The sequence below is a fragment of the Pungitius pungitius genome, chromosome 5, assembly GCF_949316345.1.
Source record: "Pungitius pungitius chromosome 5, fPunPun2.1, whole genome shotgun sequence".
NCBI lineage: Eukaryota > Metazoa > Chordata > Actinopteri > Perciformes > Gasterosteidae > Pungitius > Pungitius pungitius.
Window position 1 is genome coordinate 14,432,819 of NC_084904.1, and position 22,766 is coordinate 14,455,584.

General features: G+C 43.3%; 3 protein-coding genes across 3 annotated transcripts in view; 2 read left to right on the forward strand and 1 right to left on the reverse strand.

Moving 5' to 3' along the window:
• Window positions 1–22,766, reverse strand: part of LOC119224808 (GDNF family receptor alpha-2-like) — a 48,287-nt gene that overhangs the window by 21,551 nt on the left and 3,970 nt on the right. The window contains exon 3 of the mRNA XM_037482193.2: window positions 7,233–7,319. Within this exon, the coding sequence (XP_037338090.1) occupies window positions 7,233–7,319 (87 nt within the window). The remainder of the gene's footprint in view (window positions 1–7,232; window positions 7,320–22,766) is intronic.
• Window positions 8,616–16,088, forward strand: LOC134129063 (uncharacterized). Its single transcript, XM_062562386.1, has 2 exons — window positions 8,616–8,752; window positions 9,312–16,088. The coding sequence occupies exon 2, from the start codon at window positions 9,611–9,613 to the stop codon at window positions 10,646–10,648; it is 1,038 nt and encodes a 345-aa protein (XP_062418370.1). The 5' UTR covers window positions 8,616–8,752; window positions 9,312–9,610; the 3' UTR covers window positions 10,649–16,088.
• Window positions 12,775–16,088, forward strand: LOC119220069 (uncharacterized). Its single transcript, XM_062562385.1, has 2 exons — window positions 12,775–14,227; window positions 14,758–16,088. The coding sequence occupies exons 1-2, from the start codon at window positions 12,775–12,777 to the stop codon at window positions 14,784–14,786; spliced, it is 1,482 nt and encodes a 493-aa protein (XP_062418369.1). The 3' UTR covers window positions 14,787–16,088.

Consider the following 22,766-nt stretch of genomic DNA (forward strand, 5'->3'; position numbering starts at 1 on the left):
ATGGAAAAAGCTTTAAGAGTGGAGAGGAGACTCGAGCAGTTGATTGCAGCAGCTGATCATGACGGATGGAGAGATGAAACGAGAGGACACAGACTAACAGATTGGACAGCCACTTAGAGAGACATGCTGGAGAGCTTTCAATTAATACAGCCTAACTCAGGAAAGCCTCAGAATAATTAACCCAGCCCATCAGCAGTGCATAAACTCACAGTATGACAATAGCTGCGATACTTTGAGCATATCTATCATCTTGCCTTGAAGGATGTTGCACTGTACATTAATGAGCAAGCAGTACACTGATGGAATGAATGAAAGGAGGGATGGGCGAGTGTCTGCATTGATGAATCGATGTATTAAGGAAAGCACATCAGTGTCATTAAGGTCAGGCAAAGTTATTCATAGTGTTTTTCTACAGAGCCGAATATACAGGTGAAAAGTTTTGATCACTTGGAAAAAAAAAGTTTTGGTCTTGAACATTGAAAAAAGCACTCATGATTACACGCTCCTCTCATGAAATGCTCCGCCCTCTACGCCACATCCGGGTCAAAGGTCAGAATGTGAAAAAATCACATCACAACCAAACTAAATTTAACCCAAAAGAATTTTTATCCACCTATTTGTATTGTATTTTTCAAGCCTAAAACTTCAAACGAACAGCTTCCTCAAATGATCAAAAATTTTGGCCGGATTTGGCTCCATATTTTTCAACTTACACTTTGGAACTGGTTTGCTGCTGAGTGAACTAATATGAATTTTGGCAGAGACGTCTTTTTGGGGTCATCATTGGGGTAATTCAATTTACAGAAAAAAAGTGTAGATGGCAGTCTTAAGTTGTTTACTCACAACGGCCTTGGAAAAATGTGATCTCATAACTGTTTACTTGATGTCCACAACAGTTAAAGCATCACTTTTAGTGTTCTGTGCTTTGACTGTGAATAGGCTTTTAATACGGCTCTTCATTCTATGGGTAGCATAAGTTATACCTCCCTGATGGCAATGTGGTGGAAATAACCATTTGTTCTTTACTCATATATAACACACACAAGCAGAGAAAGATAGAAACGGAAGTAAATAGATGGAGTGAAAAGAAAAAGAAACAGAAAGCTAAAATGTGAGATAGGGGTACCTATAGGGGACAGACTGAGATTAACTCAATGTTACATAAGAAGATGGAGGGATAATAACGAGAAGGAGAGAGGTGAAATGGGGGGGTTGGACTGGGCACGAATGAATAAGAGGAAGGGAGTAAAAGTGTTCATGTACATTGTTTCTGGATTTTGATGGGTTTTTTTCCCCAAAGACTAAAAAGGATCTTCTTTCCTTGGTAATTGCTCTCTGTCAGCCCAATTTCAATTCTGCGTTTCATATACCGTCCCGTACTCAAGGGACACTGCGCTGCAGAGGGGAGTTCAGCCCAGGTTAGGAACAGGCCTCTTGGCTCCGGGTATGTTCTCAGTAATTAGGAAAGGTGCCAGAGTTTGGACTTAATACGGCCCTGGGTGAGCATGCAAGAGCTTGTTAGGGAAGTGTTTAGTCCGGACCCCGAGGAGCATGTCAAGCATTTCCGTGTCAAAGGGCTCATCAGTCATTAGCTCTATACTGTGTGACTCTTTGGGGTTTTCCAGAGGGGAGAAAGATGGTGTATTGGATCAAAAAAAAAAAATTCCTCTCGCTAAGCCTTAAGGAGCAACATACAGACGTCGTCAGAGGAAGGACCGGAGGAGTGAGGGAAGTCTTCTGTTCTGATCAAAAGAATTTTACCTCTGAGCATAAAATCATTGCTGCAAAATGAGCCAGTGCAGCAGACGAGAGAGAGCGAGGGCCGACGTAAATGATGAGCTGACTAAATGTTTGTGTGAGAAAATAAATGTGTTTGCGGAGGAGGGCTGTCCAAAGGAATTTTAAAATCATTGTAAACACACTTCTAAGTACTTGAGTTGTTTATGAACATCTGCCTTTATGTCTAGCTTCCTCTTGTGGAATTCAAAGCAGGAGCGTCCTCAGTGGCCCCCTCAGTCTTAATATGCATGCTGATTAGCTCCTTTAACCGTCACTGGCAATAATGCCGAATGTGGCGCAATAATTTAACAGGATGTGTGTGTCTGGTGAACCTGCACAATATCTACAAACTGCTTCTGTGTTCATTACCAACGTGCAAGCAGGAAATTCTAAAAATACTAACAAACTGAGAAAGGAAACATGTTCTGCGGATTATTTCCTCCTGTTTAATGCAATCTTGTTTGAAAAACGCTGACTATAACAAAGGGTCTCTGATGAGTAAGCTTCGAACAACAACTCTCATTACTGACCCGCAGAGACAAGCAAGGGAAGGAATCTGATTAGAAAATTCTCCCGGAATAATGAAGCATATAAATAAAGTATTCTAAACCACAATCCACAAGAATATAGTAAACCAATCTAGCACAAAAAAGCACCAGCACAGTTTCACTCAGACCCCTAATAAGCCAAAACCCCGACACAAGACATGGGAAAAAAAGGATCTTGGTGTTTGCCTAAGTAATTGTAATTGTTATGAGGGCAATATCAAAATGTCAAATACACCAACAGCATGCTAAGCACGGCTGTTTCACCCGTGCCCCCCTTGCCCCCGCCCCACTGCTGTAGAGACAGCTTTCTGGGTTTAATTGGATGTTGGGCACACTGCGCTAGGTGAGAGGCTTAGTGCTGAGAGTTAGAAGGTCTAACTGATGTTAAACTTAATTCCTGCAGGGACCCTTGAATGCAGGATTCCATGCTGCTGCCCTCTGCTCCTAATAAGTTAATTAGCTTCCCGAAGGGTCAAAAGAACAGAATATGAAGAATTGCAGTTAATGATTATCTTGCCATAATACGTATATCAAATATTAAATTAATCTAGGCTTCAATTCTTTGGCTCCCAGTGCATTGTGGAGGATGGATTCTCATCATTCACACATGTCGTATTGATCAGGGTACAGCCTTGTACAGCCTTCCTGTCTTGTAAAACCATGAAAACAATGGCTATCCAGAATTCAAGTGTAATGATTTATTGCATTTTTGTGCTCCGTCAAGGAACTGTTAAGACGTTTTACTTGCAATGCTGTGGGGCACTTTTCACTATTTTCTGATCATTCATAGGCCAAAAACAATTCATGATTTTTACAGAAAATAACTTTCAGAAAAGGTTCTCTGCATTAATCAAACTAACTAACACCAGCACAACAGGCACCAGATGTGCTGGTGTTCGTCTGTTTATTTTTTACCATTATTTTCTTAATTATAAACGTGCTGGGATGAGGAGGTGTCTGCCATGGCAGGTGTGGGTCTGTAAACAAGATAAATGTGCCTACCTGTGGCATCTGCATGCTTCATCTTTCTGACTGATTTTTTGGATTCCCACTGGCGTTTAGTCCAATTCATTAGAGCAAGGAAAATATGCATTATTACTACTTATTGAGCTCAATTCTAAAGGAAACTAAAGGGGTTTTAGGTACTTTAGAACTGTTTATCAATAGATTTCCTCTGGGAAATACTCACTCAGCACTCTATATCAGTTGATGATGAAGCTTGTTCACTTAGATTAGGGTGTATTTATTTTTGCAAGGCCAACTAAACCCTCTGCATGTGTATGCTTTTCGTACAAATTTCAGCTTCCCACTGAAAACAATACTGTTAATTTACGTGTACCTCAATGTCAGGTGAAGAGGGCGTCGGGCTGTATTGGAGAGTTCACGCCTTGATAATGCTCCATGGTTGTTTTAAACTTGTAGGAGCATGCTTGACTCACTTCAGTTTTAAATATGGACTTTACTTCACTCCCAGAAAAGAGCACATTGCTAAACATAACCCTTCTACAATCGTCTACCCTGGGAGTTGTGGTGTCACTTATGTATATGTCCTGGGAGCGCCCTGGGTGTGAATGCCGCATCCGGTATACCCGGTTTGCATATGCAGTACCTCGCTTCCTCCGGCTGTTGATTCTGAATAATTCCTCTTCACTGAATCTGTTGACCTCAGGATCACATATTTTATTTGCAGGTCTTAGAGCACCAACTTGTCTTGGTCTCAGTGGGTGATATTCAATCTTTGTTAAAAACAATTGATGACTAGAGACCACAACCATTTTCATCTTGACCTCCACTTGAAATCTGTCCACAGACAGATGGCCAGAAGATTTTGGATGGTTTACTTTTTATTGATTGTCTTCTTGTTTCTATTGTTTTGTGATTTTTTTTAAATGATTATCTTTTTAAAATTTTGATTCAATTGTTTTCTACTAAAGGTGCTTTACTAAATATAAAACATAAGGATAAACATCTGCCACAGACTTGTTGTAAACCTTTCTCACTACATGTCTCCAGGGTTCATGAACAGTCATGAGGTGAAAAACAAAATGTTAATGAAAATGTAAGGTGCAGATATTTTTTCTTCCTCTCTGGGTCTCCTTATTTATCTGATATCCATAGCAGGTACATTTTCAGTGAAAATGAGTCTCGAGCTAATACATTGCTCACGTGTTATAAGAATCAAAAGTGAATGTCACGTTCTAATGAGGTTGACTTGCTACAAAGCCCTGCCAACATGTGGTAAGAGAGCTATTAGGTTTACAACACACAACGCTCCTCATATTGCAGGCTTCGTGTTACGAAATGTGTGTTCAGATCATGCTTTGCTCACTGGAGCGGTCAAAAACAATCCCAAAAGATGTTGAGTGTTTTTCATATCATTCCCGCTTGCTGCTAACCAGAACTCACTTCCAGCCAACTTTCAGTACTGTCCTATTCACGTGTCTACTGCCTTACAACCTTTACTCACTTTCCATCTATCATTTCCATCATCCATCAGAAAACCATGCACCCCGTCACCCAGCAAAAACAGACTTCTAAAGAGAATGTACACAGGTGGGAAGGTGTGCAGCACCCCGCCTTGTGCCACCGCAGCAAAGGAGCCAATTTAAATGATGTCATCGAGGACACTCCAATCAGCACTGGATGCAACAGTGCAGAGCATTGAGGTGAAACACTGCTGATGCAGGTACACATTGTCAAAATGACATGAAGCAGGTTTTTGTTGTCACAGGAGAGCATGTACAGTAAAAGGACTGTACTTGTATAGCGCTTGTCTAGTCTTCTGACGACTCAAATCGCTTCAAGGCGTCCTGTCACCCACACACACTGATGACAGGAGCTACACACAGTGCCACCTGCCCATCAGTAACTAACATTCACACACTGTAGTCCCAGCTACTGGAGCAATGTTGGGATTGAGTGTCTTGCCCAAGGACACATCACCACGCGTACTCACCCACAGTCGCCCCCAACAGACCAACGGGTGCTACTTTCTCAATCTGCACAACTTAGGTACCATGCGGTCGCATTCGTAGGAAAAACCTGTGTGAAATAGTGCGCGCATATGTCCTTCAATGCGCACGTGAGGCCCGTGCAGGGTGAGCGCGTCCTCTCGAAACTCGTCGGCCGGTCTGCCCCAGAAAAGTTTCAAACCTCGGGGAACCACTGTAATTCTTTTCTATCACAACGGCTGTCGCTTATCTTCCGACCAGACAAAAACTTCACTTAAAGTAGCAGAGATTATTTTTCAATTTTCTACCTTTGCTCTTGGAGAGTATACATTCCCTTCTCCTCCTCAACTAACCAGATATCACATATATCCCCCGGGTCTCTATGCAGTTTAACATTGGTAGATAGGATTATTCTTACTTTTATGTGGTTTAGTTATCGAAATGAGAGTTATTTTCATAAAACAAATGTGTAATTACTCATCTGTTTGCCTGTGGTTTTCTCTCAGCACACAATCAATTAATCCGTCCTCAGAATTGATAAATAATGAGGAAAGCTTGGGGCTAATCCTATTTCCGAGAGCAGATCCAATGTTCACCTTGAAGAGAATGCAAGAAACAGCTGAAGCTAAATGGATGCAGTAATGAGTCCCGTGCTGTATCTTAATATGTCTCGGTACACTGTGCTAAGTTCCTTGTTTTACCCCAGCTGCTTGCTAGGCTAAAGTGTCCAATAAATAAAACAATATAATACGCCAATAATGCCTGGGAGGAAGTACTTTGACATTTCAGATATGTCGCTTTTTCAACCAAAAAAGGTAATTAAGTCTCCAGCAAATTTACCTCATCACGAAATTTTTTGATACTGGATATCTTTTTAAATGTTGCTTAATCTGCATCTATAATTGAATGACTGGAGCACCTGCCGTTTGGGTTTAGAATGGTTTTTGCTATATTAATGGCATTTCATCTATATTCATCACTACAGCAACAGGAAAGATTATAATAATCATAACTCAGTGGTTATCAGTCTCAACCTTGTACTGAGCACCCCAAAAAAACAAATCATAAATTAGCATGATCATTACCTATATATAATTTAGAGCAGATCTCAAATCCAGATGCAGCTAAACATACAATTTGAGTATCTTGCACCTGTAGCAGAGACTTTCAGAATACTTTCTTAATAAATATGTGCAGTAGTTTGTCAAAACTCTTTTTAATATTTACTCTGGTACCTTCTTTTTAAATATCAAACAGTCACATTTTCAAAGCATGTGATACATGATTTCAAGCTATGGGGATTATACAAAACCTTGTCTTTCTTGTACCTCCCAGTTATAAAACAAAGAAAATTACATCGGCCAAAAGAAAAGGAAATGAGTTGGCTTCAGTCTTTGTACATTGCTTTTGGCAAAACAAAAATAAAATAGAAGAGAACATCCTCCGGAAATTTCTGTTGGGATGCAAAAAGGCCTGAATAGTAACTGTAGCATTGGACAGGCCTCGTCTCTGTGTCTCATCACACCTATATGTGTAACCTACTTCTCAGCACTGCTTCATTGCAGCTGTGTTTTAGATCTGCATTTATTAGTGACAGCATGACAAACAAATAACCAGTATATTGCTATCATCCCCTGATGAGTGCTGGGTTGTTTAATTAGTAACCCAAAGAGGAAATCAAACTGAAAGCTGGGTCAACAGCTGGTGAAATCTGAGGTGACACACTGAGGGTATGGTTTACCTCACAAGCTGACAACAGTCGTCGTAGGTCAAACGAAAAGAACCCAATTAAAGTAGTCGACTGGTGAAATGCCAGCGCTCAAAGATCGACACAGGCTCTTTAGTTCATGGACTGTGATTCATCACAAAATAACCTGTTTCACCATCTCCACAATGCATTCGTCTTTCTACTCACACAACAAACCCCCAAACTGTCAAATCAAACCTGTGTTACCTGACGAGATGGAGGCCAAGCGGAATGCATCAGGGTGTCGGTTTGGCGCTACAGGTTCATACGGGGACGAGTCATCCACGTCTCCACCTGAAACAAAAGTAAAGATTAATTTATCAATCAAATGGGCAGTGCAGAACATTTCTAAAAAACAGAAAATTGAATGCTTCTAACCGAGTTTGGCTTCCGAAGGTCATGCCCCATCAAATGAACTACTGTGCCCAATCAATGTAATGGTAAAATATGTTATAACATAATCTTATGCCAAAAGATTGATTATTGTCTGTAATGAAGCAATGTGAGAAGAAAAGGGAGACCCAAAAGTTGCCTTTTGCAGCTATGTGAAGGAGGATAGTCAAACTGGCCTTCACCCGAATGCTCGAACAAAGGAACCCTGTTACTCCCATCTTTGCCTTGATTCTTTTCCTGCTTGATTTGTAACTTTTCATTTGTGTTATCTCACAGGTGGTTTAGAGTTTCAGGCTTTAGTAGCTCTCGTGTCTGCATACCACTAGAAATGACCTTCATGTGTGTGTATAAGAACTCAGCATTTTCACTGCTCGGAGACGCCATCTCCACAGAGCACCGTGATACGTGCCTGTGTAGTTGACCTCCTGCTTGCAAGCAATAAATGGACTTTCTGCAACTTTGATCATTCATCAAGACTCCGTTTTATTAGACAAATCATTCTCTTCTACCGAGCTTATTGAAATATTCCACAACAATTTGGCGTCACGAACAGGATTCACTGACTGTCCGTCAGGCTCCGGGGGACCGTCCGGAGAAAAGGCCTTTTCCAGGATCACCAGCTGATGATCCTGCCTCATACCTCCTTAGACAAGAGAGAAAGGACGGGCGGAAACCGAAGGAGTCCTGATTGACGTCACGTGTATCCAGCGAAAAAGAATTAATTTCTACAGACTCGGGTAAGAAGTGGAAATTCCAATTATAAAGTAACAGTAAGAGTTGAACATAGCGGAAAAGGATGACTGATCAAGTGGTTGTTGTAGTCTGGGGAATATAGGCCTACATTTATTTTTTAACATTTGGGTGTTTTTGTTTTTATTATTTTTATTTTTATTTCATTTTGAGTACATGATTCCGGGATATTTCTGATGCATTATTTTATGCGAAGGTAGATAGGACTGTGTACGATGGCGATTTCACTCGGAACAAATTCTCCGAGATCGTAACACTCGCTAGACTACAAGTAGAAGAAGTAGGACTGTGCACGATAGAGATTTCACTCGGAACAAATTCTCCGAGATCGTAACACTCGCTATTGACTACCCGGGTAAAACAAGACCGTTGTTATAGACAACCAAACGTGAATTCTACCTGTAGAATAAGACCGTGGCTGTAGCACACGTTTTATGCTGAAGCAGGTAAAACGATATCACTGGTATTGACAACCATACGTGAGTTCTACTGAATTACCTTTAGAACAAGACCGTGGCAATATCGTAGCGTGAGTTTTACGCTGGAAACAGGCAGAACGATATCACTGGTATTGACAACCAAACGTGAGTTTTACTGAATTACCTTTAGAACAAGATCGTGGCAATATCGTAGCGTGAGTTTTGACTGGGGTTTTTGCAAAAGTTTTTCCTTGTATAAAGAAACTAAGCCTTACGGTGACGACTGTATTGTAATAAGTAAACCGGTAGGGTCCACACCAGTAAAAGATGGGTGGCCAGTCCGCAAAACACACGGAACCGTGGGGTCCGATTGTGGCAATGATGCAGCAGAAATACGGGAAAACATGTACAGAGTGTCTCCCATACTGGACAAAGGAGTTTGGGTTTCCAGAAAACGGCTCGTTGAGTGCCGCTAAACTTAAAATGTTAAGAGGGGATTTGGAAGCAAGGTTGAAAGAATTGAAAAGTGGTAAAAAAATCAAAGTGAAAGACTTAGAAATAATAGAGAAAAACCAGACATGTCTGGCACAATGGGAAATGGAATGTGAATGTAGGGAGAGAAAACAAATGATGAAGAAAATGACGTGTTTAAAAACTGAAAAACCTGACATAGAAACACAGAATAATCCATGTGTGTCTTCTCCATTGTATCCATCCCTGACAGGGGCAGGCGGTCCTCTCCTGAACACGTGTTATCAAATTCCTGCACCACCTCCAGTCCAACAACAATCATCACCACCACCGTACAACCCCAATCCAACGGTTGGCAGACCTGTAACACGCAGTCAAACCCGGCTGGGAGACCAGGGAGGTGCAGACGTCAAATCATGCTCACCCCTCAACCCATTCAAAGCTGACCCCACAGCCCAGTCCACCCCGGACTCTGCATGGTCAATCCACGACCCATCCTCCTGGAGGGGCACAGCCGGAAGAATTGTGGATTTTCTTAGTCCTAACACCACCATGGACAGTAAACTGGATGGGTCTTATATTCAAGCCCCCATGATTCAAGTTCTACAGCCACAGGATGGACTACCTGGGCTCGTATTCAGGCCCTGGACCTCCGCGGACATTCAACAAGCTGCCTCCCATCTGCCCAACATAAAAAATGGCGTGGCTTTTGGAAAAGAGTTCCTGACGTTTTGCAAAGAATTCATGCCCACCGGAGCTGAGGTCCACCGCCTGCTGGTCAAACATGTGGGCCCAAGTGACTTCAGCAAAATCAGAGCAGTGGTCACTGGTGCCGGCTGCGACTCCCACCAAGTGCACCGCGACTGGAGCAATGAGGCAAACCTCAACTACAGAACATTCATAACAGCCATCTGTGATGCTGTGGTTGCGGCCTTCCCAGCGGCTGTCAACATGGCACTCATCAACAGCACAAAACAAGGTAAAGCCGAAGATGTGACATTTTACTATCAGCGTCTTGTGGCTGCTTTTCAGATTCACAGCGGCCTCGAGGAGCCCACGGACCTAACCAACATGACCGTGTGGGAAACACATCTCAAGAACGCCTTCATGAACGGGCTTCTGCCCGACGTCAAAACTGCCACAGAACACTCTGTCGTGGGTCTGGAAGATGCAAGGCTCACAGAAGTGGTAAAACATGCACGGCACAATTATAAAATGTATGTGGAAAATCAAATGTGTCAAGACAAACGCAGCAAGCAGACTGGGGAGAGAGCCCAACTCGCGATGCTCCAAGCCGTAAAACAGATGACACTGGGTGCAGAAGGAGGACGAGACACCCACCCATCCGGAAATTCTTATGGGAGGGGCCAACAGAGAGGACGAGGCTGGGGAATGGATCGTGGAAGAAGAGGGCGTTTCCAAGGAGGAGCACCACGAGATATGCAGCCTGACGAATGCTTCCTCTGTGGACAAACAGACCATTGGTACAAAGACTGCCCCTACCGTTCTAACCAGGCACGTCAGCCACGTGGGCGACAGCGCCACCCCGGGACTGACAGAGGTGGTCAACAATTCGGCACTTCAGACTGACGGTGTGTGTGTGAGGGAGATTGCACGTGTGAAGGGATGACGACTGCTGCCTCTCCAAAACAGGAAAGTAGAAGACAACACACACAAACACAATGCTGCAATGAAGATCTGCTTCCTCGCACGCACACCCACATAAACACACACACACAATGCTGCAATGAAGATCTGCTTCCTCGCACGCACACTGCAGAACAACATGCTGTTTTGCTCAGCATCATTTCTCACTTAGAGCAACAGCAACGGAATACATCCACACCACCACCACTCACGTATGCTATGTTTTCATCAGATGCATACAAAGATATGCCAACTACAAAAGTAATTGTGGAAGGGAAAGAATTGACGTTTTTAGTAGACTCCGGGGCTACTCATTCAGTAATTAAAAAAAAAACATTTTCCAAATCAAAAAATGAGTGGGCGGTATGTATATTCTCAAGGGGCTTCAGGTTTGACTGTGACAGAAAAATTTACTACACCTATGACGAGTGTACACTCTGACGAGACTGACCTAAAACCTGACATAAAAGTAAAACATTCTTTTTTACTCTCTTCACTTTGTCCCGTAAATCTGATGGGCAGAGACTTGATGTGTACCTATGGTATTTGTTTGACGTCATCTCCAGACGGCCTTAAAGTGGTTAGGCGTAGAGCCGCACTCCAAATGATGCAAAAGGCTCCCTCTAATCCTCTTTTTGTGTATCAGTGGTGGATCCCGATCGATGACGCTCGGAGGCTAAGCCAGGCTGGTGAAGCACGGGTTTCTCCTCATGCAGACCGTATGAACCCTGAACACCTGCATTGCACAACATATGTGTCAGAGGGTCCAGACGACTCTTTTGAAGAGACATTTTTTGAGACCCTCAGTGATGCAATTGCCTGTTCTACTTTGTACTGGTCAACTTGTAAATCTGCTGTGTCTATTTCTCTGTCTTCCACGCAGAAAGAGCTGTTTCAAGTTCCCGGCTCCTATCCCCATGTCTCACTGTCTAAAGGACGCCTTGACCAATGGAGGGATTTGGGACCATTTGTGGCTCAGTGTGAATCTCTCACTGACTGGGAGGAGACAATCGATCCGCTTGTTCTGCGCTCCGCATCTACAGGGTTTCACAGAACTCACTGTGTACTTCTCACACCAGCTTGTCGATCTGTCTATGTGTTTTATGAGCACAACGACAAAGTTGAAACATTTTTAACAAATCCCACATCGATTTCTCCCGCTCTTGCTTCTGTTCCACAGACACTCTGGGCGGCACACAAATATGACGTAGGCTTGATCAACAACTGCCAACCGGTCGTCATCACTCCACGTTCTGACTTCCGCCCCCACAAACACCAGTACCCCCTGCGACAAGAGGCCATTGACGGTATCACACCTGTATTCAATTCGCTCCTGGAGGCAGGAGTGATAGTTCCATGTCCAGACTCACCGGTCAGGACGCCAATATTTCCAGTAAAAAAAATCAGAGATGCTGGCAAGCCTACAGAATGGCGTTTCGTGCAGGACCTAAAAGCAGTAAATGCGGCTGTTCATGCACGGGCACCAAATGTTCCTAATCCTTACACAATCCTAGCTCAGATTCCTCCTGAAGCTAAATGGTTTTCTGTTGTTGACCTGTCAAATGCCTTTTTCAGCGTGCCAGTCGACAAAGACAGTCAATTTTGGTTTGCATTCAACTTCAACGGTAAGCCATACACCTTCACTCGTTTGTGTCAAGGCTATACCGAATCACCCACAATCTACAATGATGCGCTCAGAGAAAGCTTGGAGAGCTTAACGCTCTCTCCCGGCTCTGCACTTCTGCAGTATGTTGACGACTGTTTAATTGCAGCTCCTACTCAGACGCAGTGTCAGACAGACACGCTTAAACTACTCAAACATTTAGCGAAGGAAGGCCACAAGGCCAGCCTTTCTAAATTGCAATTTGTGTCTCAAAATGTGCGTTTCCTAGGTCATGACATATCTGGAGAAGGAAAAACCCTCTCCCCAAAAAGAATCGCCGCGATCGCATCAATACCGAAACCCAACACCAAAAAACAAATGATGTCCTTTTTGGGCATGTGCTCATACTGTCGATCATTTATTCCAAACTACTCACAAATGGAACAACCGTTATCAAACCTAATCCATGGAAAAAAATCTTACAGCACACGACAAAATAATCTGGACTGAAGAGGGTCTTGCGGCCTTCACACAAATGAAATGTGCTTTGCAAACTCCTCCGACTCTTGGACTGCCGAATCCGAATAAGCCATTTACTCAGACAGTAGATGAAAGACAGGGCTGCATGACTTCTGTGCTGCTACAACCCCATGGTGATAAACTCCGCCCGGTTGCGTATTTCTCCGCAAAACTCGACCCTGTCGCTGCAGGACTGCCACAATGTTTGCGCGCTGTGGCCGCGGCTGAAAGAGCGCTCACTGCCTCACGTGACATAGTGGGTTACGCACCACTCACTCTGCTCGTTCCGCACGCGGTTTCTTTGATTCTCCTCGAACAGAAATCCTCTCACCTTTCTGCGGCTCGCTATTTACGGTACCACACATGTCTCCTCGACATGCCGAATGTCACAATAAAACGTTGTACTAACCTTAACCCTGCATCCTTACTTCCTATTCCTGGGGATGGGGAGGACCACAACTGTTTGGCTGAGCTCCAAGCTCAGTGCACTCCTCGTCCTGACCTAGTGGACACTCCACTAACTAACAGCGACATGGTAATGTATGTGGATGGATCCGCCTCTCGCGATCCTCAGTCTGGTGAAAATTGTGTTGGTTTTGCTGTTGTTTCTGACTCTGGTGTGCTGTGTTCAGGTCCTCTGCCATGTCACCTCTCAGCCCAGGCAGCTGAGCTCATCGCTCTGACCGAAGCCTGTAAACTGGCTAAGGGTAAAACAGTCACAGTTCACACTGACTCTCGCTATGCGTTTGGTGTAGTACATGATTTTGGGGCACTGTGGAGACACAGGAATTTCCTTAAATCGGACGGTAAGCCCATCCTACATCACACTCTCATTGCTGAACTGTTGGAATCCATCTTGCTACCCACAGCTATTGCTGTCTGTAAATGTGCAGCCCACACGTCTAATACAGATGATGTATCACGGGGAAATGCTCGAGCAGACTCGGCTGCAAAAGCTGCTGCTCTGCGCTCGCTCCCAGCTTCCGCTGTTTTCATGTGCTCTGAGGTGTCAGTTCCCTCCTCTCTTACAGCGATGCAGTCACTCTCCACCCCTGATGAAAGACGGCTTTGGTCCATATCTGGCTGTATTTACACCAACGGCCTCTGGACTGGACCCGAGGGCAAGCCGTGTTTACCTAAACATTATTTTGCCCATTATGCTAAGTTGACTCATGGGTTAGACCATGTGTCAAAAGGTGGAATGTTACGTGCACTTAATGAGACGTGGTTTACAAAAGGGTTCACAGCATATGCACAAAAATTTTGTTCTGCATGTGTCACCTGTTCTACTCACAATGTAGGCAGGCCCGTGGGCGTGTCCAGCCAGGCTGCACACCCACCACCAACCCGCCCTTTTGAGCACATTATGATGGATTTTGTGGAGTTATCTCCATCTGAAGGTAAGAAACACTGTCTGGTGATGGTAGACATGTTTTCCAAGTGGGTTGAGGTTTTTCCATCAAGCAAACAAACCGCTGCAACAGTGGCCAAGGCCCTGATTTCTGAAATCATTCCTCGATGGGGCATTCCGGCTAAAATATCAAGCGACAATGGTTCTCATTTTGTCAACGAGGCCATTACAGAATTAAGTGCATACCTAGGTATTGATTTAAAAACACACTGCGCATACCATCCAGCCAGTGGAGGGGCTGTGGAACGAGAAAATGGCACACTCAAAACCAAATTGGCAAAGTGCTGTGCAGACACAGGTCTGCCCTGGACAAAAGCCCTGCCTCTAGTGTTGATGTACATGCGTATGAGAAAACGAACACGAAGCAACCTGAGTCCCTTCGAGATATTGTTTGGTTTTCCTCCTCACGTAGGAACCGAGGCACCGACGGCACCACTCCCTTCAACCGCGCTATGTGAACATGAAATGTTAACATATTGTGCACAACTCTCTTCTGCTCTGTCTAACATACGACAACAGGTTGCAGCCGCCCTCCCGAAACCAGCTGAAGGACCACTCCACAAACTGAAACCTGGTGACTTTGTGGTGGTGAAAGACTTCAGAAGAAAGAACTGGAAAGCACGACGCTGGCAGGGACCGTTCCAGATTCTCCTTGTCACCCAAACAGCTGTCAAAGTAGCTGAAAGGGCAACTTGGATCCACGCATCCCATTGCAAGAAGGTTCCAGATCCAGTACCAGCAGTGGGCTCAAGCGACCCTACCCCCACAACAAGTGTCAATCAACCGACACCACCGTTGCAGTGACCACGGACGGGTTCACAACGGGCAGTTGACCGACAGACACACAGTGCATTGTGATCTGTGTTGACTGTCTACAACGCGGATGCCTCACAAGAAAGAAGGTTGGCAGACTCCACATCCCAACGTGTACCTACGGACCAACACAAGAAGAAGAACACGACCAGGACCCCTCCACATAGACACAGTAGTCGTTTGTGTCACTACGGTTTCATTCGTATTATTGCTTGCTTCAGTCTCATTGTATCTTAGCATCTTTTTGTGATTTGTAATCAGCTATCTAAAGAGTGGTTCTCCTTATCATGGAACGGCAACGGCCATGGAGCCCCCTTAGACGACTGGGGGGAACTCGTGTAACCATGTGTTTATTTGCAAGTGTCACTTTGTTTGTGTTAATTCCATATTCTGGACATGACTCTGACAATGACCCCAACAGTGACTCTGACTCCCTGGTCGACCTCAACACTTACGACCTCGATACATACGCATAGTGACATTTTTATATTCTCATGTTTCTGTGTTCATTCCTTTTGTTTCATATTTGCTTGCTAAACGACCTGAGACTTGGTCTCACAAAAACATATTTTTGCAATATTATGTGTGATTAAAGAATAATCAAAAGAGTGGAATGTAATGGTAAAATATGTTATAACATAATCTTATGCCAAAAGATTGATTATTGTCTGTAATGAAGCAATGTGAGAAGAAAAGGGAGACCCAAAAGTTGCCTTTTGCAGCTATGTGAAGGAGGATAGTCAAACTGGCCTTCACCCGAATGCTCGAACAAAGGAACCCTGTTACTCCCATCTTTGCCTTGATTCTTTTCCTGCTTGATTTGTAACTTTTCATTTGTGTTATCTCACAGGTGGTTTAGAGTTTCAGGCTTTAGTAGCTCTCGTGTCTGCATACCACTAGAAATGACCTTCATGTGTGTGTATAAGAACTCAGCATTTTCACTGCTCGGAGACGCCATCTCCACAGAGCACCGTGATACGTGCCTGTGTAGTTGACCTCCTGCTTGCAAGCAATAAATGGACTTTCTGCAACTTTGATCATTCATCAAGACTCCGTTTTATTAGACAAATCATTCTCTTCTACCGAGCTTATTGAAATATTCCACAACATCACCCACCTGCAGGCCGAGCCATTGTGCCAAACATCACGTTACTCTATCTATGTATAGCAAATTTATGTGCGAGAATTCATTCTCCACTCTGAGCATCCCTCCCTGACAGAACACACTCAAACCAAAAGGCATTTCAATACATGTTCCTAATGGGAACACTGTATTAAATTAGATTTTTATGATGTCATTTCCATATGTTGGCTGACCAACATCTGACTCCCGCCATGAGCAATTGTTTTTTATACATATGAAAAACAGGATGTTTATCGTTATCATTTCCTTCTTCTTCTTTTTTTACCACTGTGATGGCTGTGGGGGGGGAGTGGAGGGAGGGGTAAAGCACAAGTAATGCATCTTTCCTGCTAACAATGTTGCCAGAGCGGATTCAAAAAAAAAAAAATTAAAATCAAATTAGCACTCAACTGACTGAGTCTCTCCCATGTGCCTGCTTCTCTGTAGGCCCTAATCCCACATTTAAAATTCATAGCCATTTGCTGTGATTGAGACAAACCCTCCAGTGTGTAATAGCTTTGCATTCCGATCCCACCAGAAACACAGCGAGGGTGTTTGTGAGGCAGGTTCGGATCCCCGCTGCTACAAATGAGAAAATCTTAAAACTTGTCGGTGTAAGACCGCCTGCTCAGTAGATCCAATCAATAGATGTATTACATTTTGTTCATCGGCATCATACTCGGATGCTTATTCAAAGGATGGAGCATAAAAATGTTGTGTTGTGTTGTGTGTATGTGTATGTGTGTGCATTTAGCAGTACATTCAGCTCAGTGTTATCCATCTATTCGGTAAACATGGTTTACAATAAGAATTTATGTGGATATACTAAAAAACGGACTGGTTTTGCCTGAGAGAATTTCCTTTCATAACTTCAACCTAAAGCCATTTTTTCAAGGCTTGTTCTCAATCAATATGTACAATCACAACACAGCTCAGTCGGCCATTCTCTGAGCACATGGCTATCGACATATTGCACAGTTGAGAATAGTCAGTCATTTTCTATGCAGCTTAGAGGGTCTCAGGGGGCTGGAGTGAATGGCTGCTAGCTGTGACTAACCCCGGGCACAGGGAGAAGATGCAAACTACACCCAGAACGGTGCTGGGCGGGTTTAAACCCAGGACCATTTTGCCAGGAGGCGACAGTGCTAAACACCACACCACTGTGCCGCCCCACCGTGCAGCTCCATTATGCCGCGCCACACTTGAGAACAATATGTGGGAAAAAGAAAAGAGGACGGAGAGGAGAAACACAGAAGGGGTGACAGAGGCACAGAGAGAATTACCTAAATCTTCCATGTGTTGCCTCCTTGTTTGTTTGTGTATTAGATACACAAAGATACGTCTCCACGTTAATTGATTTGAAAGTGCACCTGTCTTTGCATTGCTCCCATCAACGTTCATGCTACGCTTCTGTTTCCGGAGAGAGACAATGCAGATGCTTCAGAACGCGAGATCTCTCAGTGATTCTAATTGCAACAATTACCTACAAAAGCTATAGTGCTTTAGAAGCCTTTCAGGGATGCAAGACTGCCACTTACTTGGCAAACAACCATCTTAACCTGTCATTCGTTTTGAATGCAGCAAAGTCAGTGGATTGCAAAGAAGAGCCAGAAAAATGCTTCTTCAACCTCCAACAGTTTGTGCTGTCCATAGCAATGCCGAATGAAGGAAGTTATTTGGCTAAGAGCAAAACAAAGGAGGTTGCTAAGCATTTAGATCAGGTAGCTTCTTCAATTGTTAAGAAGCTTAAATGCTAAATCAGCCTTGGATCAAACAGTGTTAAGGCTCATTCATTTTCAAAAGCACAACTGCACAGTGGTGATCCTATCAAACATTGAACCACAAGCGTAGTGAATGCATATTAAAAAGGAATTCAACATAAATGTCACAAGCCGTGAAGAATCTTACAACTGCAAAACACAGACACCCTTAGGATGTGAAAACCTCACAGCAGGAACCCTTGTTGTACTTTCAAAAAAACTGTGCTCTTTGACAGTCATCTTGGACCCAATTATGCATTCATAATAGAGAGCTCTTCCCAGCTGTTTAGTGATAGGATGTTTTTAGCCTGAGGGCAACAACTTATCGCTGTAATTAAGCCTCCGTTTGACTTCATTTGCTCTGACAGTATGGAGCATGACCGGCACAGCTCAGACAGACATGCAGGCATTTCCCTCGTTGGATACTGGAATACGGCTCGGATTCAGTCCTCTCCTTAGGAGTCAGGGGTTTCCTGAAGCCACTTGGCACATCACTCATCCTTTTCATATGCATTATCAATGAAGCCAATCTCGTCGAGTGATGGAAACTATAGATTCTTTAGCGACTTTCTTGGCAAAACCCAATGTTATTGCTGGAAGCCAAGTCAGTTTTAATAGCGGTCATTCACCTTGTTTTGTTTTTTAAAAGGCCCACGGATTTTGTTCCTGCTTCATATTGATTTAACTTTATTTGTGGGCGGAATTGTTTTGAAAAATGATTTCTTTAAACATTAACCATTTTTTGGTTTGGATTTTCCTGTTCCTAAAAATATAAAATAAAAGAGATAAAGCTGGGCACAGCCTGCGCAGTTTGGAGCACAGCTGGAGGTCCTCTGCAGAGCCCTGCTGGTTATTGCACAGATTTGACTGGCAACGACAGGTGACCGAGCCTTTGTTGTTTAGAGCCCCCTAAAGTCTGCAAATGAGCTGTCACTGGAGATCAGGCTAGCCGGAACACTTTTCTCTTAAAGCTCTTATCAAAGCTTACTTTTATTTTATAGAAAGGTATCCGAGAGAACAGTGGAATATGGTAATTCACATTTCGTATTACATAAAGATAAATACATTAATCTTTCGCCTTCGTCTTCCTCCTATGTGCTTATTTTACCAAAAACAAGACAAAGTAAAGTGATATGAAAAATGCATCTTTCTTCAAATTGTGTTAAACTGAACACAAGTTGAAGCATAAATGTAGTTACCTGCTTTGCGTTTGAAGTAATATTGACATTTTAAACTCAATTTCAAACGATACAAATGGAATATTGGATTAGCTCAGAATAATATTTCAAGTCACAATTCTAATCCAGTGAAGCGTGCTGGGCAAACACAGCTGAGAAAATGAGAGCTGCACATTTTATTCATGCCTTTGGCTATGTGAATGTAGTGGTAATATGAATAGTTACACTTGCGCTTACCTTAATCAGCAATTTAATATTTTGTGTCAGGTGCTAAATGTTAAATATAAAGTAAATCCTGCAAAACTTTTTAAAAAACAGCTATCATTTGGCGCAGTAGCATATTGGGGTGAAACAGGCAGTGGGGTTGCAGCAAAAATATTTGAGCCTTTGCGCCCCGTCTTACTTTTTAGTGAAAAGAAAATACCATAAGAAGCTATTTATCTTAAGCAGTCAAAATTAAGCCAATGAGTTTTTCCTGTAAACATGATTATTGTTGCTGTAAAGGACAACAACCCAAATGATTCACCTACATATAAAAATGTGTTAGGCAAGGTGTGCTAAAAAAAAGCCTCACAAAGTGCAGCTTCAATTAATGATGCACAGAGTGAAAGCTGCAGAGACAGGCAGAGTTGGAGGGCGAGAGAGATGGAAGTAGCCGTGCTGCGATGACAGCAGCTGGGCCTGGTAGTTGACTCCTGCAGGGCACGTTCATTCAGCACCGCTGTGAACCTTCCAGCCTGGAGTGAGTCTTAATGCCCACGTCATGACAGCGTTCACTGAGCAGAATGGGCCGTCACTCACTCTCCCCTCCGATAGAGAGACGGAGAGCTCACTCTGCTACAAAAGGGATAATCTAAACCTACCCGGCACGCATTTCAGTCGCACCTCCACGCCACACGGCCTCACATGGGAGCGGGAGTCATCTCGGCCACTTCACCTTACACAGTACAACGTCATTAGACAGATTTATGACAAACACTGCCTTTTTCTTTGTCATCATATTTCACTGATTCCTCCTCACATTTTAGGATAAAAGATAAAAAGGAGAGAAGGAGAGATGAAAGGGGCGAGGTGGTGAAAGCATTGAAAGGCTTTATTGATCATATCCAGGAACTATCGACAGGACCCTTCCTCTGATGATGAAGCAGCCACCCGGCGAGTGCCGACTGGCTCGCCGGCAATGGGAGGGAGGAAACAGAGAGGACGTATTCAGCATTCAGGAGCCTGCTCCCCCTGTCCGCTGACATGCGGGCCGGTCGGGAAAAATGTTCTGCTTATGACAGTGGATGGCTAAGGTAATGGCCGGTGACTGCTACCATTGCTCATAGTAATGATGGTTTCACCCAGGAATACTGTGTACCTTTGTAACTCCCCCCCTCTTCTATGCCCCCCCACCCCCCGTGACGCTCTCTCTCTTTCTATCTCTCGCTCACTCATTCTCATACCTTTTTCTCTGTCTCTCTCTCTAACATTTCTTCTCCTCTTATCATTTTTCTAGCATCTTCTCCTCATCTCCTGTACCGTCTCTCACACCTTTCATTTCTCTTCCTCCCTGCCTATAGATCTCTCCTGATGTGCACATCATTCTTACACTGTTCATTTTGTGTAACTTCCCACAGCGGGGGGGGGGGGGGGTGCAGCTTGTGGTGTTAGCATGATGTGGAGACAAATTCACAGGTTGACCTTTGCAACGCTGACATTCATGAAAATAGAGAAAATAAATCAAAATCGCAAAATTGTCTTCTCGTTATTACACCTAAAGAAACAGTCTTCTCTCACAATGAAATGGGAAAGATTGCTGTGGAGCACTGGTGGAGCTTTCCTTTCTCTCTCTCGGCAGCGCAAGTGGAATCAGCTAATTAAACCGCTCTGAAAGGTCCCCACAAAAGATTCCTCCATTCCTGCTTTGTGGCTTTGGCTGTGGTCTCATGGCCGAGGCTATGAAATAATGTACGTTAGGTGTGGAACTTATCGTTTAAATTAATTATTCTCCTGCACAGCTAAAGCCACATGAGACCCAAGGCACAATTGAAAGAAAACCACAGCGGCCTATACAAAATTGCTGTGTGTAGAAGCCAATGTTTCTTTCTTAGTAATTACTTATTTTATAGATTCGAACTGCAAGACCGCATTGCCTCCCACCAACCGAGATCCATATAGAGTCGAACAACCCGTCATCCGTCAATAATAGCTGCATTGACACATTGAAATCAGCTGCCATCCATCCGTCAGAAAACACAACCAACAGGTCATCATTAGCACCGGCACTGATGGCTCAAAGACAGCATTACAACACATTTCAGCCCAGAGGTGTGAAGCCAATCAGGGAAGTACGGTAAGGCCTAAATGCAGGCGATAAAGGTAGTTACAGAGAACAAGAGGAAATGTGATGTATAATGTATTCTGATGAAACACAGCAGCAATGCATTGTTTCACCACACAAAGTGTCATTTTTTAAACACTTTAAACAGTCAGGCCTGTCACTTAACTTAACTGACTGGATACACTTGATATTTAGAGTTTTCAGTCTCACGGTAGACGTTTTACTTTCAAATTGAACGTTTTCACGCTGAAGGAGGAGTGAAGGCTCACGATGAAAGAGACGTACCTGCTGTTCAGTTCAAGGCAATGGTCTGAAGCTTCTGAACAATATCTGAAGTGCATTCTGATAGCAGAGAACCTTCCCCTGGCGGTCATCACAGCGGCTGACATCACTACACCTTCACATCAGGAGGAACTAGAGATGCTGATGGCCCAGGGTCTTCTGGTTTAGCAATGATTAACAAACACTACGTACAAAGTAATAATCATCCTGCCCTTCAGCATTTTTTAACTATAGGTTAAATACATTATAGTCTTGAGCCCATTATCTATTTTGTATGGATCATTATTATAATCATCTCAAATACAAAAACAATACGTTGATAGATGAAACAAATATGTCATAAATGACATAAGTAATTTTTTTTATTTTTGTAATTATTGTTGTTGGTACTGTGGCTTTAAGTTACTGTGCTTATGTAACCATTGTGCATCTGAATGCCATAAATGCCAGTGGAGAGAGAAAGGGACAAAGTAGCAAGACAAAGAATTTCAAGAATCAGATCTCTCCAAGGTTGATTTGAATCTTTGCTATTCTTTACATGAATTCAAGCAAAGTCACCAAACTGGTTAGTACGCCTGTGTATTTATAAAGTTTGCATTCTTTAACACAAAATCTAATTGTTGTTATAATGGTTAATGAAGACAAAAAAGAAAAGTCTTAAATAAATGTCTTCTGACAAAAAAATAGAGATGCATTTTGTCGTACTAAGGTTATTAAAACATTTGATTTGTTTCTGTTTGCTGTGTTTGTCCATTCTGATTATTAATGTTCACATATGCACTTTGTATCTAAACGTTTACTTGATTTACTTGGTTTTAAAAGTAAAGAATACACACTAAGGAAGGTGACCTGGCCTGAGGCTGTGGAGTATCTGTGTGCCGTTTGCTTGGGGTTAATCTCGGAGCCGGGCATTGTTTTAAATCCCTGATTATCCCAGGTCAACATCATCTTTTTCTTTACAAACACATTGTTTCAGCCCTGCCTCTGAGCAACATGGGTCACAAGAATAATCCTAATTCATGCAGCATGTGAGGCCTTTCTTCTCTGTG

Excerpts from the sequence above, each read along its gene's own strand:
- LOC119220069 (XM_062562385.1), top strand. The coding sequence starts at position 12,775 with ATGGAAAAAAATCTTACAGCACACGACAAAATAATCTGGACTGAAGAG. Across the intron at positions 14,228-14,757 it reads GGAGTTATCTCCATCTGAAG|GTTGCAGCCGCCCTCCCGAA; the intron begins GTAAGAAACACT and ends ATACGACAACAG.
- LOC134129063 (XM_062562386.1), top strand. The coding sequence starts at position 9,611 with ATGGACAGTAAACTGGATGGGTCTTATATTCAAGCCCCCATGATTCAA.